The sequence below is a fragment of the Ornithorhynchus anatinus genome, chromosome 1, assembly GCF_004115215.2.
Source record: "Ornithorhynchus anatinus isolate Pmale09 chromosome 1, mOrnAna1.pri.v4, whole genome shotgun sequence".
NCBI classification, from domain to species: Eukaryota; Metazoa; Chordata; class Mammalia; order Monotremata; family Ornithorhynchidae; genus Ornithorhynchus; species Ornithorhynchus anatinus.
This window is the reverse complement of record NC_041728.1, coordinates 106759277-106782382: the sequence shown is the minus strand read 5'-3', so window position 1 is coordinate 106782382 and position 23106 is coordinate 106759277. Positions and strand designations below refer to the sequence as shown.

The window sequence follows — 23106 nt, the reverse complement described above, 5'->3', positions numbered from 1 at the left end:
TTTCCTTTTTAGGAGTGAATTCAAGGCTTTGAGGAAGTAAGTCAAGGCAGATATCCAAGAAAGGTCAAAACCAGTGTTTCTCAGGGGGAAAGAACTGGATAGGATTCTCCTTAACTTTCCTCGCCACTGCTCGGGTTCTGAGGTGCCTGAGCCAGCCCCAGTGGAAGGAAGGGCAGAGGGGCTGTAGATCGGCAGCCTGCACCTTAGAAGGCAGTAGGGATCCCGGCGAGGACGTGGGGCTGATGTCAGCATTTCTCCCTCATTTTCCTCAGTTACTTTACAACTGCAAGAGTATTTGGTGTAATTTCTCCGTACTGACTCCCACCTTTCCTGGTAATTGTAGGGATTCAGTTCTTCTCTGAGCCATGTGAGGGAAGCTTGTGAGGGAAGCTTTCAGGCAGCATATGGGCTCGCTTTTTTTGTTTCTCAAGTGGCAGAGCAGACTGGCTTCCCTTCGGTAGCTGAGCATTGCTGGACGGTTTTCCGATATGGGGAGATCGGGGTCACCGGGGACTAGAGAGGTTTGAGCTAAAGAAAAGAGCCCCAGCTGTTGTGGGCTGTATCTCTGGAGTGATTCGTGTGACTCCGGGAGGTGGCCCATGGCCGGAGCCTGGGTCAGGTGGCTGTTGTCATTCGTTCATTCAATAGTATTTATTGAGTGCTTACTATGTGCAGAGCACTGTAAGTGCTTGGAATGTACAATTCGGCAACAGAGACAATCCCTGCCCAATGACGGGCTTACAGTCTAATCAGGGGAGACAGACAAAAACAATAGCAATAAATAGAATCAAGGGGATGTACATCTCATTAACAAAATAAATAGGGTAATAAGAATATATACAAATGAGCAGATGAGCACAGTGCTGAGGGGAAGGGAGAGGGGGAGGAGCAGAGGGAAAGGGGGAAAAGGGGGCTTAGCTGAGGGGTTGTCGAAAACCGTGCTGAGCAGAGATCCCCTCGTAGTCTCCAAGGTGCCCTGCCGGTTGTCTCTTTCCAGGCAGATTTGACCATTCACCGTGTCCAAAACAGGAGACTCCACAGCCTACTTTCATCCCACATCCCCGATCTAGCTCAGCGGGGAACAGTGGACTTGTTCCTAATCGGTGGAATTAATTTACGAAAAGGAAGCAGCATGGACTAGTGGGTAAAACATGGCCCCGGGGGTCAGAAGGACTTGAGTTCTAGTCCCGGATCCTCCACTGGTCTGCTGTGGGACCTTGGACAAGTCCCTTCATTTCTCGGGGTCTCAGTTACTTCATCTGTAAAGTGGAGACTAAGACTTTGGGCCCCATGTGGGACATGGGCTGTGTCCAACTTGATTAGATTGTTTCTGCCCCAGCTTTTCGTACAATGCCTGGCACGTACTTAATAAATACCATTCAGAAAAGAAGAAAAGGAGAGAGGGGTTTACGAGGCAAGTCGGTATATCTGTTGGCGTGCTTCCTCGTAATCTTTGGGAGTGAGCTGTGACTTGGTTCTAGCTGATTTTCAGCACTGAGTAGTCGGCGTGATTGCGGGTGTCGGTTCATTCCTGGGTGGAAATGGAGGGAGAGGCTCGTGCTTGGTACCCAGCTGCTCCTGGAGAGGAAGAGGGCAGGGAAGGAAAAGAGTAAGGTGGTCCCACAGAGAGACAAGTGGCCCCTGTAGAAGCAGAGCTGAAGTGGTTGCAAGACGCTCTGCCAAGCTAAAGGGTTTCGGCGTGTTTAGTGTCCTGTTCACCAGCGAGTTGAGTGTGTTAAACCCGTCCGGTGGTCATTTGTTCTGTAGTTGTAAGAGACCACCAGCTCACCCCCTGCGGTTTATTTACAGGTCACCGTCCGGATCCAGGACCCCGAAGAGGTCGAGGCGGTCCCGATCTCGGTCCCCTAAAAAGTCAGGGAAAAAATCCAGATCCCAGTCCCGATCTCCGCACAGATCTCACAAGAAGTCAAAGAAAAGCAAACACTGACAACACGTTCCCGTTTTTTATGATGCTGTCACTTCCTGGAATTGCGGTTTTGTTTTTGTGCCTGAACAGTCTGTTTGGAAAAAAAAAAAAAATCAAACAAAAGAGCATTCCTGATTTTTTTTTTTTTTGTGAATGCACGTGTACACTCATGAGTAACTGCATCTGTAGACCTGTCATTGTTTTATATTGTACAAAATCTCTTCATCGTGGCTATTTCCCCAAATGGAACATTTTTGTGTTAGGAATTCCATCCGAAATGTGTGTAACTGATCTGCTGGCAGTAGTGATATTTTGTTTTAGGATGTTGTGACCTAGCAAAAATAACACACAGATGTTTTCCCCCTTTTGTAGCTTTGACAATTTGAATTAGATTTCAAATAAAATCTCAACAGAAAATGAAGATGTCGTTTACTTTCCCCTCCCCTGTTTTCAGTGAGTTTTCTTCAGGATCATCTGAGCTGGAATGTGGACTACGTCGCGTAGCTAGAATGCACTTTATGAGGTAGCCAACCCTTGCTGTGGGCTTAAGATGACTAGAAGAGTTGGCACCCGAGGATTCAGAAGCTGGCGGCGTTTGCCGTCCTGGACCTCTCATAGTCAGATCCCTAGGCCCCAGCCCAGGGAAAGACCTACTCTGTCATGGGAACGGAGCAAAATACACATATATATTTCTTCTTAACAAAACGAGTTTGGTTTCAACTTAATCCATGTTCTGAATTGCTTGTTTTAAATAGATGTCCGTTTGATGGATTCTTGGTCACAGGACAGAAAGAGTGGGGAAAGCAATAAAAAGTTCCAATAATTACACTTCCTAACCCTATTGTTATGGGAAAGCCTTTGAGAGGGAGGTTTGTAGGTCCTGTTGTGGCCCTTCGAATCCCCTTTATGGCATTTCAGCTATGTACCATCTTTTTCCACTTGCCACCGTTCAAATCTCAAAAAAATAAAAATAAAAAAGATCTGACTGGCAGCTTCCTGAAAGACTGTTTAGAAAATTGAAGAGAGAGTTTGGAGTTTGGAGAGTTTGGAAGAGAGTTGGAAAACGCTCCTAGATGTGCTGGCCCTGCTGCAAGTTTTGCACCCTTGTACCTCAGGCTGGAGGGAATGACTTTGGTGGGAGAAGAAAGGGCCGGATAATGTCTGTACGTGAAAGGAGGTAGTGTCGTCTAGTGGGAAGAGTCTGGAATTGGGACTCAGGAAACCAGGGGTCTAAACCCAGCTCTGCCACTAGCCTGCTGGGTGGCGTTGGGCCTCTCATCTGTGAAGTGTAAATAAGAGACCTGGTCTCTTAGTTTGTGAGCCCCATCAATCAATCTAATGAGCGCCTACTGTGTGCGGAGCACTGTTATCAAGTGCTCGGGTGAGTATACTGAAACAGGGTAGGCGTGTTCCCTGCCCATATGGGGCTTAGAGTCTAGAGGGGGATGCAGCTATTAATATAAAATATGGCTGTGTACCTAAGTGCTCCGGGGCTGAGGGATGGGTGAATAAAAGGTGCAAATCCCACAGCAAAGGAGACACAGGAGGGAGTTGGAAGAAGAGGAGATGAGGGCATAGTTGGGGAAAGCTTCTTGGAAAAGATGTGCTTTAAATAAGGCCTTGAAGGTGGGGAGAGTGATCGTCTGTTGGATATGAAGAGGGAGTGAGTTCCAGGCCAGAGACATGGGACCTGGGACTGACTGTGTCTGAGCTGATTATCTTGTTTGATGCTGTCGTGTCTGAACCATAGTGACGTCACGAACACGTCTCTCCCAGAAGGCCCCACCTCCATCTGCGATCGTTGTGGTAGTGGATCCGTAGAATTTTCTTGGTAAAAATACGGAAGCCGTTTACCATTGCCGCCTTCCACGCAGTAAACCTGAGTCTCCTCCCCTGACTCTCCCATACTGCTCCCCATTACAGGTGAGTTTTGACTTGTAGCAGATTACCTTCTGCTCGCTAGCCACTGCCCAAACTAGGATTGGAATGGGTAGGCTACTGCTTGACTCTCCCTCTTGTAGTCGAGACTGGTAGGGTACTGGAAACTCTTCCAGGTGTGACCCTGAGAGGTGGCTCATCTTATATCTATCTGAATATTTAGCTCAGTGCCCGGTACTGGGTGAGCCCTTAATAAATACCATCATTATCATTGTCAGATGGCTGCCAAAATAGGGTCTTTTGGGATCTGGTAGAGAATACTGACTGTCGGTCTAAATAGTTTCCATTTGGGGATGCCAGTTGTGTGGTGATTTAGGATATTTTGGGAGCTTTATCTTTTAAGTAGTAAAGGTGAGAAGTTGAAAAGTAGATTCATCATGAAGATCTTAAGAAAACTGGATATAAAAGCTCTGTTTTAATACATTTTGCCCACTGCGGTAAAATCCCACCCGCCTGCGTGCGACGCAAGATGAAGCTGCCGAGGTTTCGGCTGCCAGATGATCATTGGGGCGGTAAGGCTGGGATTGTGAGTTTAATAATGCCACGGTTCTCACTGGATTGGTCCATGTAAGGAGGAAGATTTTGAAATTTTGGCATGAGCTGATAGCCAGGAGAGCTCCGTGCCCATTGGTTTTTGTTTACAAAATAGCTTTTCATCCGACCATGAACACCTCTCTAGAGCATCTTCTTCAATCCTGCTCATGGCCCTGCTGGGGAGAAGATGGGGGTGGAATTCCAAGAACTCCTCTTGCTGGAAACCAGAACTAGATATACCCTCAGTGTTGGTGCGGCAGGAGGGCCGTCAGCCTGGGGGCTAGTGCGGGCTTGCAAATAACTTCTGATGGCCAGCCCAGGGCGGGCTGGTAGGGCAGTTGATTTTACTAAGGGGCCGGTGAGCCAGTTAACTTCCCCACCAAGGTGGCCCTTGCTGGTGCGGCTCAGGGTTCTGGCTCCAGTTTCCCACTTTTCAGATTCATTCATTCAGTTGTATTTATTGAGTGTTTACTGTGTACAAAGCACTCTACTAAGTGCTCGGGAGTGTACAATAATAAATAGAATCCTGCCCACGACGAGCTCACAGTCTAGAGGGGGATGGGACTGCTTTGATTACTCTATCAGCCTCCTTGCTGACCTCCCTGCCTCCTGTCTGTCCCCACTCCGGTCCATACATCACTCTGCTGCCTAGATCGTTTCGCTACAGAAATGTTCAGTCCATGTTTTCCCACTCCTCAAGAGCCTCCAGTGGTTGTCCATCTACCTCTCCTTACCATAGGCTTCAAAGCACTCGATCACCTTATCCCCGCCTACCTCATCTTGCTACTCTCCTACCTCAACCCAGCTCGCACACTTTGCTCCTCTAATGCCAATCTACTCATCTAGCCCTGTCTTATCTATCTCACCACGGACTTCTCACCCACATCCTGCTTCTGGCCTGGAACACCCTCCCTTTTCATATCTGACAGACAATTACTCTCCCCCGCTTCAGAGCTTTATTGAGGCACATCTCTAAGAAGTCTTCCCTGACTAAGCCGTCTTTACTTTTTTTTCCAAACCCTTCTGTGTCGACCTGACTTGGTCTCTTTATTAATCCTCCCTCCCAGCCCCACGGGACACTTATACCTACTGTAGTTTATTTAGATTCATGTCTATCCCCCCCTAGGCTGTAAGCTCATTGTAAGCAGGGTATGTGCTGTTATATTTTTGTATTGTACTCTCCCAAGCTCGTAGTACAGTGCTCTGCACACAATAAGTGCTCAATAAATACAATTGATTGATTGAATTCCTTCTGTGGAAACAAAGGACCTACTTTGAAACAGCAATGACGAGTGAATAGAGAGGTTCAGTTCTAGGAAATCATTTTTCATGAGGTATGCTCACCAAGGGCATGAAGAGATCCAGACATCTGTACCTTTTCTCAGATTGCCAAATCCAGAAAGAAAATCAGTGTGGCCTAATGGAAAGAGCACGGGCCTGGGAATCAGTAGGACCTGGGTTTTGATCCCGACTCTGCCACTTGTCAGCTGTGCAACCTTGGGTAAGTCACTTCACTTCTCTATGCCTCAGTTACCTCTTCTATAAAATGGGGATTTTAGCCCCTGTGAGTCCCGGGTGGGGCAGGGACTGTGTCCAAAGCGTCTCTACCCCAGTCCTTGTATTCACCCCAGGGCTTAGGATGGTGCTTGACACATAGTAAGTGCTTAACAAATTCCATCATTATTGTTTTTATTTAACAAATACTTAAAAAAAAAAACCTTGAAGAATGTGCCACTGGTGATGAAATGTTCCTTGTATGGTTAAAAAAAGCCAGATATTGGACCCATGTCCCCAACTAAAGACTATCTTTCAGGCTGTTATTTGGTTGTCTGCAGCTCCTGATGCTATTTTGTCTTATGTCTTTTTGTTTTAAAATTCTCTTGACGCTTTGGCTCATAATGAACCACCCAGTCAATCTTCAATTGTATTGATTGAGCGCTTACTGTGTGCAAAGCACTGGACTAAGCACTTCGGAGAGTACAATACAACAACAGACATAGTCCTTACCCATAGCGAGCTTGAGCACAGTAGGCTAGAGCACTGTACTAAGCACTTGGAAGAGTAGAATATAACACTTGGTAGAAATGCTCCCTACCCACAACAAGCTCACAGTCTAGCAGGGGACACAGACATTAATACAAATAACTACAGCTATTCATTCATTCTCATTTATTGAGCGCTTACTGTGTGCAGAACAGTGTTCAGATGTTCAAGTGCTTAGTAAAGTGCTCTGCACACAGTAAGCGATCAATTAATATGATCGAATGAATGAATATGTACGTAAGTGCTGTGGGGCTGAGGGAGAGGTGACTACAGGGTTCAAATCCAAGTGCAGGGACAATGCAGAAGGAGAGTGGGAGAAAAGGAAATGAAGGGTGCAGGGACAATGCAGAAGGAGAGTGGGAGAAAAGGAAATGAAGGCTTAGACGGGAAAAGTCTCCTGGAGATGTGCTTTTAATAAGAATGTGAAGGTGGGGAGAGCGATCATCTGCCCGATATGAAGAGGGAGGACATTCCAGGACAGAGGCAGATCGCGGGCGAGCGGTCGGTGGTGAGATGGTCTAGACTGAGGTACAGTGAGAAGGTTAGCATTAGAGGAGTGAAGTGTGCGAGCTGGAAAGTAGTAGGAGAGCAGTGAGGTGAGGTAGGACGTGACAAGGTGATTGAGTGTTTTGAAGCCGATGGTAAGGAGTTCCTGTTTTACATGGAGGGGGATGGGAAGCCCCTGGAGGTTCTTGAGGAATGCGGGAACATGGACTGAACAGTTCTGCAGAAGAATGATCCAGGAAGCATTCTCCATTCGGGATGGTAGTGAGTCACGCAATCTGTCTGCCCCCTTTTTGTCTCCCAGCTTTTGCTTGAGACGTCATGTTGCCTGAGGCTGGACTTGAATCCTTCATAACATTTCCTCTGCCCGTTTTCTGTTGCCTTGTTTCCCAGTGTAGCGACTGTATTGGACTCGATTTCCTCTGCCCATCTTGTTTTCAGTTGCCTTGTTTGGTTTCTCAGGTTAGCAGTTTTACGGGACTCTTGTGCTGCACATTCTCCACACAGTCTTACCCAGTCCAGCTGTGTTGAAGCCCAGTAATAATGCCCCAAAAGCTTCCTTGTCTCTGAACTTCGTGGCAGGCAGAAGGGACTCACAAGAAAATGTGTTCGGTGCCAAGAAGCAACGTGGCCTAATGGTTAGAGCACGGGCCTGGGAGTCAGAAGGACCTGGGTTCTAATTCCGAATCTGCCACTTGTCTGCTCTGTGACCCTGGGCAAGTCACCCAACTTTTCTGTGCTTCAGTTACCTCATCTGTAAATTGGGGATTAAGACTGAATCCTATGTGAGACATGGACCGTGTCCAACCTGATCATCGAAGTGTCTGTCACATAGTAAGCGCATAAAAGGTACCATTAAAAAAAGTAGAAGTAAAAGCATTTATTAAACTCCCATTTGCTAGGGAGAGGGGAAGTAGGCACTTGAGAAGTGGAGAAGAACAGTGACATGCTCTCTGCCCACGAGGAGTTTCCACTCTAACGGAAGTGACAAACACAAAAATATTGGGTGGACCCTGGGCCAGCCTCATTATTTGTATGATCGACTGCGCTGCAGGGCACTATGCTGGCCTAGTTTAGCTTTGTGCAGCCCATTCCCATGGGATTAAAACCCAAATGATCTCTTTCCAATTTTTTAAAAAAGAGTGGGAGAGGCACTTACTTATGAGGTTTTCCATCTAGACTTTACGCACTGTTGACCATTTAAAAAAAACATTTTTCAGAATGCCATTTGCAATTGGATTTAAATTCCCATCAAGCGTTTTCGCCTTCTTGCTGGGATAAACTCTACAATTCAAAGGATTTTGACTGGAACTGGAGATTTGAAGTCGGTGAGCGCTGCAGCTCTAAGAGTTCTCCTCCCCGCTAGGGTCGACCCTAAAGTAGGTGTGTAAAATCTCCTTTTCGGAGCGGGAGGAGGACTGGTTCAAGAGGTCAAGCTTGCAGTGGCTGAGATGAAAGCTTTGCTTATCTTAGGGAAAAGCAAATTGTGCTGAATTTAATTAAGATCCTTATGGACAATCTGGGTCAGGCAGTCGATTGTATTTGAGTGCTTCTGGTATGCAGAGGGAAAGTGCAATATAATAATATAATAGTAAGAATAATAATAAAGGTTCTTGTTAAGTGCTTACTGCGTGCCAAGCACTGTTCTAAGCACTGGTTGTAGATCCAAGTTTCTGACAGTCCCTCTCACCCTAATGGTACATTTATTTACGTAGAAGCCGCGTAGCGTAGTGGCTAGAGCACGGGCCTGGGAGTCAGAAGGTCATGGTTTCTAATCCCGGCTCTGCCACTTGTCTGCTGTGTGACCTCTGGCAAGTCGCTTCACTTCTCTGTGCCTCAGTTACCTCATCTGATTCTATTTATTGTTATTGTTTTTGTCTGTCTCCCCTGATTAGACTGTGAGCCTGTCCATGGGCAGGGATTGTCTCTATCTGTAGCCAAATTGTACATTCCAAGTGCTTAGTACAGTGCTCTGCACATAGTAAGCACTCAATAAATACTATTGAATGAATGAATGTAAGCTGGGGATTGTAAAACGTGGGACGGGGGCAACCCGATTTGCTTGTATCCACCCCAGCCAGGGCTTAGTAAAGTGCTTGGCACATAATAAGCACTTAAGAAATACCAAAATTATTACTACTAATTATTATTACCACAATATAACAGACACATTCCCTGCCCACAGCAAGCTAACAGTCTAGAGGGAGACAGACATCAATGTAAACAAATACATTTAGTATATGTGCATGAGTGCTGTGAGACTGAGCAAGGGGTTCATAAAGGGTGGAAATTCAAATGCAAGCGTGATGCAGAAGAGAGAGGGGGAAGGGAGAAGGGCCTCAAGAAGTCCCCAAAGTGTAATTCTCCATTCTGGCACAGTCTGGAGGAATCTGATCCCTTGTCTTGACACATAATAATAATAATTATAGTATTTGTTATGTTCCAGGCACAACACTCAGCTCTGGGGTGGATACAAGCTTATCAGATTGGACGCAGCCCCTGCCCCACATGGGGCTCACAGTCTAAATTCCCATTTTACAGATGAGGTAACTGAAGCACAGAGAAGTGAGGTGATTGCCCAAGGTCACACAGCAGACAAGTGGCAGAACAGGGTTTAGAACAGAGGTTTCTGCCTCCTAAGCCCATGCTCTATCTACTAGGTCATGCTGCTTCCAGAGTTACCAAGAAAGGGAGAGAAGACGACGGAGAAAAGCAAAGGGGAAGCTGACTCCTTGGGGAGCTATCCAGATCCAACCTCTCAAAATCGTTCTTGAGAGGGATATCCTCTTTAGAATTTCCATAGTTTTCCTAAGCTTTCCTATCGACGCTCCCACCTGGAGTATTGACTCCAATTTGCAGCGATGGAAGCTTCCAAAGAAGACATAGATGTGGGAAACGTGAGGCGGGAGTTTTGATGTTCAGTCTTCCAGCGGCAACCGCTGAGCTGGGTGGAACTTGTGGGGAGAATGGTCGACAGTGGGCCCACCCAAGCAGGCCACTCTAGGTTGAGCTGAAATAGGGGAAACGAAAGCAAGGAGATCAGAAGAAACATTTGAAATGGAGCCTCTAAAATTGCCGCATCTCTGCTGAAACCTGGGAGCCAACCACCGATGAGAAGCATCAGGTCGTAAGCTCTAGACCGTAAGATCCCTTGTAGACAGGGAATGTGTCTGTTATATTGTTGTACTCTCCCAAGCGCATAGTACAGTGCTCTGCACACAGTAAGCGCTCAATAAATACGATTGGATGAATGAATGAGAAGCAGTGTGGCTTAGTGGAAAGAGCGTGGGCCCTGGAGACAGAAGGACCCGACTTCTAATCCTGGCGCCGCTACTTGTTTCCTGTGTGTGACCTGGGGCAAGTCACTTCACTCCTCTGTGGCTCAGTTCCCTCATCTGTCAAACGGGGATTAAGACTCTGAGTACCATATAGGACCTGGACTGTGTCCAACTTGATTAACTTGTATCTACCCCTGTGCAGTACAGTCTTGGGCACATAGTAAGCACTTAAAAAATATAATCCTTCCCCCAGAAACAAGGTAATCAGACCAGCATGGCATGCAACTCAGAAACAAGCAGTTTTTTTGGAGCAGAAATTTAAGAGGCTTGTGGGACAGAGGCAAAAGCCAAAATGGGGCCGCACTGCAAACAACAATCACAACAGTACGACCAAGGACAATCTTTCTTCCATTCAATTGTATTTATTGCGCGCTTACTGCGTGCAGAGCAGTGTACTTAGGGCTTGAACACTGTCGTGACTCTGAGTCCCTCATTGGCTTTTTCAGCCAAATATGCCCCCGTGGATGAATTTCATATTCAGTTGCATCTTCTTGGTGTATGAAAGACAACTATATATAAACACACACACACACACACAAGGGATCAGCTAAAGAGAAATCAGAGGGAGAATGGCATGCACTGAAACACTGCCAGAAAGAATTGCTGTATTATTCACCTAAGCTCAAGATGAGCCTTGACACCTTAAATGTGAAATACAAGATGTTTTCTCTGCGGCATAGAAACAATAGTTGCGTTCCCTCAGATGCCAGGGGACAGAACAATCAACTGAGTTGAGCTGGGGGTTTGGGGCCGCTTACCCAAGATATTCTCCCTTGAAGCCTCCCTTCTAGTTTCATTGGCAAGCTGAAGGCTGGGTTTTCAGACTGTGGAAAGGGCAGAGATGCCCCTGGAAATAGCAATTTCCTCCCGGGATGGTCAGATGAAATCACTACATTAGGAAAGAGGCGACCCTGAAGGTTGGGGCTCTGTGATCTTGTTTCTCTGGGGGTCTCCTGCCCATTCACAGGGCATCAGAGCCCCTTTGGCCCCCAGAGTAGGCCGGCCATGTCAATGCCGAGACGGAAAAGAACAGAGCCTGGTCTCTGCGGCTGCAATCCCTGCTGCCCAAGGCAGGGATTGTCTCTATCTGTTGCCTAATTGTACATTCCAAGCACTTAGTACAGTGCTGTGCACATAGTAAGCGCTCAATAAATACTATTGAATGAATCTCCTCCAAGAGGCTTTCCCTGACTAAGTCCTTCTTTCCTCTTTTCCCACCCCCTTCTGCATCACCCTGACTTGCTCCCTTTATTCAGCCCCCTTTCCAGCCCCACAGCACTTATGTATAGATCTGTAATTTACTTATTTCTATTAATGTTGGCATCTCCCTCTAGACTCTAAGCTCACTGTGGACAGGGAATGTGTCTGTTTATTGTTGCACTGTACTCTCCCACGCGCTTAGTTCAGTGCTCTGCACATGGTAAGGGCTAAATAAATAGGATTGAATGTATGCACGGACAAGCTGTCGAAAATGCCACTGATGGAGAAATTCACCTATGAATGCGGGTGGGCACAGTTCTGGCCTCATTGTATACACACACACACACACACACACACACAAACACACACACACATGTACAGGGGCAGTCCCTGGAAGGGTTAGGTTTGATGCACCTGCCGCTGTTTACTCTTTTGTTTGTTGTGTCTTGTTTCTTATGAAACTTATGCTCGAGAAGAAAAAGAAACAGCTCGGCCTACTGGAAAGAGCGTGGGCCTGAGTCAGAGGTTCTGGCTTCTAATCCTGGACTTGCTACCTATCTGCTATGTGATCTTGGGCAAGTCGTTTCACTTCTCTGGACCTCAGTACTCTTATCTGAAAAATGAGGAATCAGTGCCTGTTCTCCCTCCTACTTAGACTGTGGACCCCATGTGAGACCTTTTTATTTTTTAAAAAGAGGAATTTGCTAAGTGCTTTTCATGTGCCACGCATTATAATAATGATGGTATTTGTTAGGCACTTACTGTGTGCCAAGAATTGTATTAAGAGCTGGGGGAGATACAAATTAATCTGGTTGGACACAGTCCCTGGCCCACATAGGGGTCACAGACTTAATCCCCATTTTATAGATAAGGTAATTGAGGCACAGAGAAATGAACTGACTTGCCCTAGGTCACCCAGCAGACAAGTGGCAGAGTGGGGATTGGAACCCAGGTCCTTCTGACTCCCGGGCCCGTGTTCTATTCACTAGGCCACGCTGCTTCTTGAGTGGGACTTCCAGGATGCAGGCAGGCTTCAGTATCCCACAGTTCTTGAATGACCGTTTCTAGGACTCTGGATGAAGCTTGCAGTCTGTTGAGTTGGAAATTTCCAAAAGATATGGAAGTGTACTCTAACACCTGCATCAGGTCACTTGTTGCTTCCTCCAGAATGGCTGTCTAGAATGGGATGAAGAGGACAGGTCCCAGCTCTTTACCCATCTCTGCTCTACACCACTGACAGTGGAGAATGGATCTGACAGGGCACCCTTGTCTCTGATCCAGCCATGCCTCCATGAAGGAGTCTGGAATCCCTGATACCATCTAATTATCACGTAAGTACCGTGTATGATACCTTCGTAAGATGTAAGTATTGGGTGTAGATCAATCAATCGTATCTACCGAGCACTTACTTTGTGTGGAGCACTGTACTAATCGCTTGGGAGAGTATAATTTAATGGAGTTGGAAGACACATTCCCTGCCCACAACGAGCTTACGTTCTAGAGGAGCTTACGGTTTAGAGGAGCTTACAGTCTAGAAGAGCCCTGTGCTGGGCACCAGCTGTGGACAGAAATATTCTGTTTGGCACCTACGGTGCTCAGGATGTTCCTCACAGTGCTGTTCTGGGCACCTAATTTGTTGGGGTTGCCTACTAGGTGCTTTGAGAGACTACTCTGAAAATAAAAACTCTAGTGCTGTTTACATTCTAATGGTGGAGGCAGGCAGACACAAATTGTATGATTACAGCGGGTATTGTATTATCTATGCTGTCGAGTTGTCTCCGCCCACACCATGGGCACATCTCTCCCAGAACATCCCACTTCCATCTGCAATCGTTCTGGCAGCGTATCCATGGAGTTTTCTTGGTACGATTGACTGAATGAATAAATGAATGGTAAAAATACGGAAGTGGTTTACAATTGCCTTCTTCCATGCAGTAAACTTGAACCTCCACCCTTGACTCTCTCCAGTGCCGCTGCTGCCCAGCACGGGTGAGTTTTGACTTGTAATAGATTGCCTTCCACTTGCAAGCCACTGGCCAAGCTAGGAATGGAATGGACAGGCCTCTGCCTGACTCTCCCTCCCATAGCCGAGACTGGTAGAGTACTGGAAACTCTCCAAGAGCGATACTGAGAGGGGTGCACACAGTGGGAGCAAAAAGCAAACGTACAAGAAGCTGCGTGGCCTAGTGGATACGGGCCGGGGAGTCAGAAGCATCTAGGTTCTAATCCTGGCTCTGACACTTGTCAACTGTGTGACCTTGGGCAAGTCACTTCTCTGTTTCTCATTTACCTCATTGTAAAATGAAGATTAAGACTGTGAGCCCATGTGGGACAGGGACTCTGTCCACTCTGATTATCTTGTACCTCTGCCAGGGCTTGGTACGGTGCCTGGCATATAGTAAGTGTTTAATAATACCATAAAAACAAACTGGGTTTGTTTTTAAATACAACTGGGTAGCCACTGTAGATTTTTGAGAAGGGGAGGCACGCCTGCCAAATGTTTTGGGAAGCTGATCCTGCCAGTAATGTGTAATATGTATTGAAGAGAAGGGAGGTTAGAAGCTAAGGTATCAGTGAGGAGTTTCCTGTAGACTTTAAGCTCCATGTGGGGAGGGATCATATTTACAAGCTCTATTACACTTTCCCACACATTTAGTACAGTGCCCTGAACACAATAAGTGCTCAATAAATACCACTTATGGAGTAATCCAGCCATGAGGGCTTGAATCAGGATAGAGGCTATTTTTTGGAAAGAAAGCAGTAAACGTGGGCATTGTTGTGGAAGTAGAACCAGTAAGGCTTAGGGATCAACGTGTGTGTGTGTGACCAAGGTTGTCAGCCTATGGGACAGGGAAGATGGTGGAGTTTTGGGTTAAGATGGAAAATTAAACCAAGAAGCTGGAGGAGGAGTCTGCAGAGGAAGATGAGTCCGGTGTTTGTGCTAGCCCCTAAGAGGGCCCTAGACAAAAGAGCACATGGAGACGTGGGTCTCAGGGGTGAACTAAATCAATCAATCGATGGTATTTATGGAGTGCTCATTATATGCAGAGCTCTGTACTAAGTTATTGGAAAAGTACAGCACAACAGAATTAGCAGACATAGCCCTGACCACAACAAGCTTACAGTCTAGAGGGGGAGGCGGACATCAATATCAATAAATAATTAATAATATATAATTTAAAGATATGTACATAAGTGGTGTAGGGTTAGGGGTGGGGCAAATAGCAAATGTTCAAAAGTCAGTTAAGTGCATAGAAAACGAAGAAGGGAGAGTGAGCCAGGGAAAACAACGCTTAACTTGGGAAGGTCTTTTGGAGGAGATGTGACCTTAATAGTGCTTTGGAGGTGGAGAGAGTGGTGGGTCTGGAGTATGTGGGGGGGGAGTAAATGGGAAAGGGGCAACTGTGAGATAGACCAGATCGTCTATCTGGTCTATCGTTTATTGCCATTGTTCTTGTCTGTCCATCTCCCCCGATTAGACTGTAAGCCCGTCAAACGGCAGGGACTGTCTCTATCTGTTGCCGACTTGTTCATCCCAAGCGCTTAGTACAGTGCTCTGCACATAGTAAGCGCTCAATAAATACTTTTGAAATAAATAAATACTATTGAATGAATCGTCCGCTTTTGCTGGCTGGAAACAATGTCCGGCCATGGGCATGAGGCCACCATTTGGCCCTTGAGGCAACAGGAAAGTCTTTAAGGAAATTACCATTTGGTAACCCTGCACAGCACCAGAAGGAGGGGAAAAAGTCAAGGAAATCACGTTTCCAGATGACAGCCGGGAAATCTGTGCCATCAGGGTGGCCAGCGAACTCTGACCCGGCCCAGGGTTGCTTCCCCTTTCCCTTAGACTGCTGGGGAAGACAGTCATTCTGGGCACCCCCACTCCCGGTGAGGTCGAGGGAGGGGGCGGGAGGACCCTCCTCCCCTCCCTCCCCACCCCATGCCTGGAATAATGCTTTAAACTAGGTGGCTGGGGCTGTAGCAAATCCTCTGGCTGCAGAATAGCCCTCAACTTCCTCCATGTGAGTTACAGAGGTGAGAGGAGAGATGTTCTCACCCTCTCAAGAATCATTTTCAGCCAAGGTACACTTTCCAACCTGGGTACTAGTTTCCCTGAGGGTAATTTCACCAGCGTTGTCTAGGGTGTGACCACCCTGCTTCTTGCTGGGTGCTCTAACGAGAGGAGCACCTTAGAGAGCCTGGCAGGAAGGGGAACAGCAGTCCAAGTGATCCAAACGAGCGGCAAAAACTGGTCCTGCTGTGCTTCTGAATCCCCAGTATTCATAATAATGAACAATAATGATTATGGTATTTGTTAAGCGCTTGCTATGTACCAAGCACTGGAGTAACCTTCACAACACCGCCAACATCCGCCTTTTCCTCTCCATCCAAACCGCTACGTTGTTAGTACAGTCACTCATCATATCCCGACTGGAATACTGCATCAACATTCTTTCTGATCTCCCAACCTCCTGTCTTTCCCCACTTCAGTCTATGCTTCACTCCGCTGCCCGAATTATCTTTCTACAGAAACGCTCTGGGCATGTCACTCCCCTCCTTAAAAACCTCCAGTGGTTGCCTATCGACCTTCCTATCAAGCAAAAACTCCTCATCCTTGGCTTCAAAGCTCTCCATTCCCTTGCCCCCTTCTACCTCACCTCCCTTCTCACCTTCTACAGCTCAGCCCGTACACTGCACTCCTCTGGTGCTAACTTCCTCACTGTGCCTCGTTCTTGCCTGTCCCACCATCGACCCCTGGCCCACGTCCTACCTCTGTCCTGGAATGCCCTCCCTCCTCACATCAGCCAAACTAGCTCACTTCCCCCTTCAAAGCCCTACTGAGAGCTCACCTCTTCCAGGAGGCCTTCCCGGACTGAGCCCCCTTTTCCTCTGCACCTGCTCCCCTCCCCATCACCTCTACTCCCTCCTTCTGCTCTACCCCCTTCCCCGCCCCATAGCACTTGTGTTTATATGTCCATATTTATTACTCTATTTTATTAATGATGTGTGTATATATCTATAATTCTATTTATTTTGATGCTATCGTTGCCTACTTGTTTTGTTTTGTTGTCTGTCTCCCCTCTTTAGTGCTGAATTCTACTTTTCAAGCAGCTTGGCTTAGTGGCAAGATCCCAGGCTTGGGAGTCAGAGGTCGTGGGTTCTAATCCCGCCTCTGACAATTGTCAGCTATGTGACTTTGGGCAAGTCACTTCACTTCTCTGTGCCTCAGTTATCTTATCTGTAAAATGGGGATGAAGACTGTGAGCCCCCCATGGGACCACCTGATTACCTTGTGTCTTCCCCAGTGCTTTGAACAGTGCTCGGCACATAGAAAGAGCTTAACAAATACCATCATTATTATTCTTATTTACACAGGTGCCGTGAGGGTGGGGTGAGTATCAAAGTGTTTAAAGGGTGCACAGCCAAGCCTATTGGTGATGCAGAGGGGAAGGCGGGTAGAGGTCTTTGTCGAGGAAAGCCTCTTGGAGATGTGATTTTAGGGGAGTTTTGAAGGTGGGCAGAGATTTTCAAGCTCGGGGAAGGACATGACAAGTGGTCAACCGTGGGATAGTGGAAGGTAGGTTGGTGTTGGAAAAGTGAAGTATTTGGATTGGGTTGAAGTAGATCTGCAAGGCTAGGTAGGAGGGGGAGAACTGTCTGAGTGCCTTAAAGCCTGTGGTAAGGAACCTCTGATGAGGTGGATAGGCAACCACTTCCTTCTCACCTTAACAAAACACTAACCCCCTCCCTTTTTCCCTTCCTAACGGCCACTTTCAGCTGTTTGCTCTCCAGTGGTTTCTTTCCCACTGTTTTCAAACACGCCCACGTCTCCCCATCCCACCGCCAAACCCTTCCCTTGACCCCACGAGTCCATCCATTTATCGCCCCATCTCCCTTTTTCCTTTCCTCTCCAAATGCCTTGAGCAAGTTGTCTACACCCACTCCCCCAATTCTCTCCTTGACGGTCTCCAATCTGGCTTCCGTCCCCTTCACTCCACAGAAACTGCCCTCTCAAAAGTCACCAGGGAACTTCCTCATGCCAAATCCAATAGCCTCTTCTCCATCCTAATCTTCCTCCCTCTCGGCTGCCTTCGACACTATCGACTACCTCCTTCTCCTGGAAAGAAGCAGCGTGGCTCAGTGGAAAGATCCTGGGCTTCGGAGTCAGGGGTCATGGGTTCGACTCCCGGCTCTGCCACTTGTCAGCTGTGTGACTGTGGGCAAGTCACTTAACTTCTCTGTGCCTCAGTGACCTCATCTGTAAAATGGGGATTAACTGTGAGCCTCACGTGGTAACCTTCTCACCTGCCTCATCTCTCACACTCCCTCCCCCTGCAAATCTTCGCTACTGCCCCACAGAGACCTCCGCTCTCTCGATCCCATCCGTCTTTCCAATAGCATCTCTCCTCACCTCGCCACCCTGTCCTCTCTTCCCACTCTCGACGATCAGGTCTCCGCTCTCAACTCCACCCTCTCTACTCATCTCGACTCTCTCGCCCCCCTTTCCCTCCGTCGCTCTCGCTCCACTAACCCACAGCCCCGGATCACCTCCTCCGTCCGCCTCCTACGCTCCTATGCTCGAGCTGCTGAGCGCTGCTGGCGAAAGTCCAAGCACCAAGCCGACCTCACACACTTCAAATTTATCCTTTCCTGCCTTAACTCTGCCCTCTCCTCCGCCAGGCAAAGCTTCTTCTCCTCCCTCATCGACACCCATGCCCGTCACCCCCGCCGATTGTTCCGGACCTTTAACTCTCTCCTTAGGCCCCCTGTTCCTCCCCCTCCCCCATCTCTCACCCCCAATGATCTGGCCACCTATTTCCTCACGAAAATCAACACGATCAGGTCTGAGCTCCCCAAAGTCACCCCCCGCCTCTCCCCTCCCCCCCACCAACCCCCTCCCCTACTTTCCCATCCTTCCCTGCAGTATCCTCAGAGGAGATCTCCTCCCTCCTCGCACGTGCCACACCCTCCACCTGTGCCTCGGACCCCATTCCCTCTCACCTTCTTAAAACCATCGCCCCTGCCCTCCTACCTTCCTTAACTTATATTTTTAACCACTCAATCTCCAAGGGCTCCTTCCCCTCTGCCTTCAAACATGCCCACGTCTCCCCCATCCTAAAAAAACCCGCTCTTGACCCCACTTCCCCCTCCAGTTATCGTCCTATCTCCCTACTACCCTTCCTTTCCAAAATCCTAGAACGAGTCGTCTACAATCGATGCCTAGAATTCCTTAACTCCCATTCTCTCCTAGACCCCCTCCAATCTGGCTTCCGTCCCCTCCACTCTACCGAGACTGCTCTCTCTAAGGTCACCCATGACCTCCTTTTTGCCAAATCCAATGGCTCCTACTCCATTCTAATCCTCCTTGACCTCTCTGCTGCCTTTGACACTGTCGACCATCCCCTCCTCCTCCATACCTTATCTCACCTTGGCTTCACGGACTCTGTCTCCTCTTACCTCTCTGGCCGGTCATTCTCGGTCTCCTTCGCTGGAGCCTCCTCCCCCTCCCATCCTTTAACTGTTGGAGTTCCTCAAGGGTCAGTTCTTGGCCCTCTTCTGTTCTCCATTTACACTCACTCCCTCGGTGAACTCATTCGCTCTCACAGCTTTGACTACCATCAAAGCTTTGATTACCATGAGCAAGACTGAGCTCCTCATCTTCCCTCCCAAACCCGGTCCTCTCCCAGACTTCTCTATCACCGTGGATGGCACGACCATCCTTCCCGTCTCTCAGGCCCGCAATCTCAGTGTCATCCTTGACTCGTCCCTCTCGTTCACCCCACACATCCTATCCGTTACCAAGACCTGCCGGTTTCACCTCTACAATATCGCCAAGATCCGCCCTTTCCTCTCCACCCAAACGGCTACCTTACTGTTACGGGCTCTCGTTATATCCCGGCTAGACTACTGTGTCAGCCTTCTCTCTGACCTCCCTTCCTCCTCTCTCGCCCCGCTCCGGTCTATTCTTCACTCCGCTGCCCGGCTCATCTTCCTGCAGAAACGATCTGGGCATGTCACTCCCCTTCTTAAACAACTCCAGTGGTTGCCTATCGACCTCTGCTCCAAACAAAAACTCCTCACTCTAGGCTTCGAGGCTCTCCATCACCTTGCCCCTTCCTACCTCTCCTCCCTTCTCTCTTTCTACCGCCCACCCCGCACGCTCCGCTCCTCTGCCGCCCACTTCCTCACCGTCCCTCGGTCTCGCCTATCCCGCCGTCGACCCCCGGGTCACGTCCTCCCGCGGTCCTGGAACGCCCTCCCTCCTCACCTCCGCCAAACTGATTCTCTTTCCCTCTTCAAAACCCTACTTAAAAATCACCTCCTCCAAGAGGCGTTCCCAGACTGAGCTCCTCTTCCCCCTCTACTCCCTCTGCCATCCCCCCTTTACCTCTCCGCAGCTAAAGCCTCATTTTCCCCTTTTCCCTCTGCTCCTCCACCTCTCCCTTCCCATCCCCACAGCACTGTACTCATCCGCTCAACTGTATATATTTTCGTTACCCTATTTATTTTGTTAATGAATTGTACATCGCCTCGATTCTATTTAGTCGCCATTGTTTTTACGAGATGTTCTTCCCCTTGACGCTGTTTATTGCCATTGTTCTTGTCTGTCCGTCTCCCCCGATTAGACTGTAAGCCCGTCAAACGGCAGGGACTGTCTCTATCTGTTGCCGACTTGTTCATCCCAAGCGCTTAGTACAGTGCTCTGCACATAGTAAGCGCTCAATAAATACTATTGAATGAATGAATGAATGAATGAACGTGGGACAACCTGATTACCCCGCATCTACCCCAGCGCTTAGAACAGGGCTCTGCACATAGTAAGCGCTTAACAAATACCAACATTATTATTATCCAACTTCACCCTCACTGACACTGTCTCCTCCTAGTTCTTCTCCTATCTGTCTGGCCGCTCACTTTGGATCTCTTTTGCAGACTCCTCTGTCTCCCGACCCCCAAGTGTGGGGGTCCTTCAAGGTTCAGTTCTGGGTCCCCTTCTATTCTCCATCTACACCCACTTCCTTGGAGAACTCATTCGCTTCCATAGCTTCAACTACCACCTCTATGTAGATGATTCTCAAATCTTCATCTCCAGCCTTGATCTCTCTTCCTCTCTGCAGTCTCACATCTCCTCCTGCCTTCAAGACATCTCTACTTGGATGTACTCTCATCACTTCAAACATAACACCTTAAAACAGAACTCCTTATCTTCCCAGCCATATCTTGTCCTCCCCGACCCACACCCTGTCCATCTCCTGACTTTCCCTTCACTGTGGAGCCCTCCCTTTCCCTCTGCCCCTCTTCCCCTCATTTCCTCTACTCCCACCCTCTGCTCTACCCCCTTCCCCTCCTCACAGCACTTGTGTATATTTGTATATATTATTTGTCTATTTTATTAGTGATGTCTATATATCTATGGTTTTATTTATCTATTTTGATGGTAGTGATGCCTCTCTACTTGTTTTGATTTGCTGTCTCCCCCTTTAAGACTGTGAGCTCGTTGTTGGGCAGGGATCGTCTCTATCTGTTGCTGAATTGTACCTTCCAAGTGCTTAGTACAGTGCTCTGCGCACAATAAGTGCTCAATGAATACGATTGAATGAATGAATGTAGATGGCACCACCATCCTTCCTGTTTCACAAGTCTGTAACCATGGCATTATCCTTGACTCCTCTCTACCATTTAACCCACATATTCAATCAATCACTAAATCCTGTCTGTTCAACCTTCACAACTTGCCTAAAATCTGCACTTTGCTCTCCATCCAAACTGCTTTCATGTCAATCCAAGCACTTATTCTCTTTTGCCTTGATTACTGTATCAGCCTCCTTGCTGACCTCCCAGCCTCCTGTCTCTCCCCACTCCAGTTCACATGGATAGAGCACAGACCTGGGAGTTAGAAGGTCATGAGTTCCAATCCTGGCTCTGCTGCTTGTCTGCTATGTGACCTTAGGCAAGTCGCTTAACTTCTCCATGCCTCAGTTCCCTCCTCTACAAAATGGGGATTAAGACTGTGAGCCCTATGTAGGACAGGGACTGTGTTCAACCTGATTATCCTCCATCTACTGCAGCATTTAAAACAGTGCCTGGTACACAGTAAGTACTTCACAAATACCATTATCATTAGTATTATTATTAATGAGGCAGGGAGGTCAGAGAAGAGGTTGATGATAATGATGATGATGGTATTTGTAAAGCGCTTACTATATGCCAAGCACCGTTCTAAGCACTGGGGTAGATACAAAGTTATCAGGTTGTCCCATGTGGGGCTCACAGTCTTAATCCCCATTTTACAGATGAGGGAACTGAGGCACAGAGCTAAGTGAAGTGACTTGCCCAAGGTCACACAGCCAAGTGGCTGGGGTTAGAATCCATGACCTCCGACTCCCCAGCCTGTGCTCTTTCCACTAAGCCACGTTGCTTCTACCAGGCCACGCTGCTTCTAGTTGACTAGTTGCTGCACTAGTCAAGGTGGAAAAAGATGAGTGCTTCGATCAGTGTGGTAGCTTCCCATTTCCCCTGTCGGTATTTATTTCAAGTTCTCCTCCCCTGGCGTAGATGGTAAGCTCCTGGAAAACAGGGATCCGGCCTACCAACTCTACTGCATTCTACTCTTTCAAGCTCCTAGTATAGTATGCTGCACATGGTAAATACCACTGATTGATGGATTGATTGATTAGGGTGGCTTAGTGGAAAGAGCACGGGGCTTGGGAGTCAGAGGTCGTGGGTTCTAATCTTGGCTCCGCAATTTATCTGCTGCATGACTTTGGGCAAGCCACTTAACTTCTCTGTGCCTCGGTCACCTCATCCGTAAAATGGGGATTAAGAGTGTGAGCCCCACGTGGGACAACCTGATTATCTTGTATCTACCCCAGCACTCCAGAACAGTGCTTGGCACCCATGGCTTCAAATATCATCTCTATGCAGATGACACCCAAATCTACATCTCCTCCCCTGTTCTCTCCCCCTCCCTCCAGGTTCGTATCTCCTCCTGCCTTCAGGACATCTCCACCAGGATGTTCGCCCGCCACCTCAAACTCAACATGTCCAAGACTGAGCACCTTATCTTCCCTCCCAAGCCCTGTCCTCTCCCTGACTTCCCTGTCACTGTGGATGGCACTACCATCCTTCCCGTCTCATAGATCTGCAACCTTGGTGTCATCCTTGACTCTGCTCTCTCACTCACCCCACACACCCAATCCATCACCAAAGCCTGCCGGTCTCACCTTCACAACATCGCCAAGATCCGCTCTTTCCTCTCCATCCTAACAGCTACATTGCTGGTACAATCTCTCATCATATCCCAACTGGATTACTGTGTCAGCCTCCTTTCTGATCTCCCAACCTCCTGTCTCTCCCTGCTTCAGTCTGTACTTCACTCTGCTGTCCGGATTATCTTTCTATAGAAATGTTCTGGGCATGTCACACCTGTCCTCAAAAATCTCCAGAGGTTGCCTATCAACCTTCATATCAAGCAAAAACTCCTCACTCTCAGCTTCAAAGCTCTCCATCACCTTGCCCCTGCTTACCTCACCTCCCTTCTTTCCCGCACACACCGCTTCTCTGCCGCTTACCTCCTCACTGTCCCCCGTTCATGCCTGTCCCACCATCGACCCCTGG

At 48.0% G+C, this 23106-nt stretch overlaps 1 protein-coding gene and 1 non-coding gene across 7 annotated transcripts in view; one reads left to right on the top strand and one right to left on the bottom strand.

Annotated features, from left to right (window-relative positions):
• LOC100074040 (U2 snRNP associated SURP domain containing) overlaps positions 1–2348 on the top strand; it is a 77263-nt gene extending 74915 nt beyond the window's left edge. For all 6 annotated transcript variants that reach the window (XM_029061114.1, XM_029061105.1, XM_029061100.1 and 3 more), the window contains one exon: positions 1810–2348. In XM_029061114.1, the coding sequence (XP_028916947.1) occupies positions 1810–1948 (139 nt within the window). In that variant the 3' untranslated portion in view covers positions 1949–2348. The remainder of the gene's footprint in view (positions 1–1809) is intronic.
• Positions 2349–13483: 11135 nt separating this feature from the next.
• LOC114815655 lies at positions 13484–13621 on the bottom strand. The gene has a single exon (XR_003763456.1). It is a non-coding gene; the product is annotated as a small nucleolar RNA SNORA7 (small nucleolar RNA).
• Positions 13622–23106: the final 9485 nt, after the last annotated feature.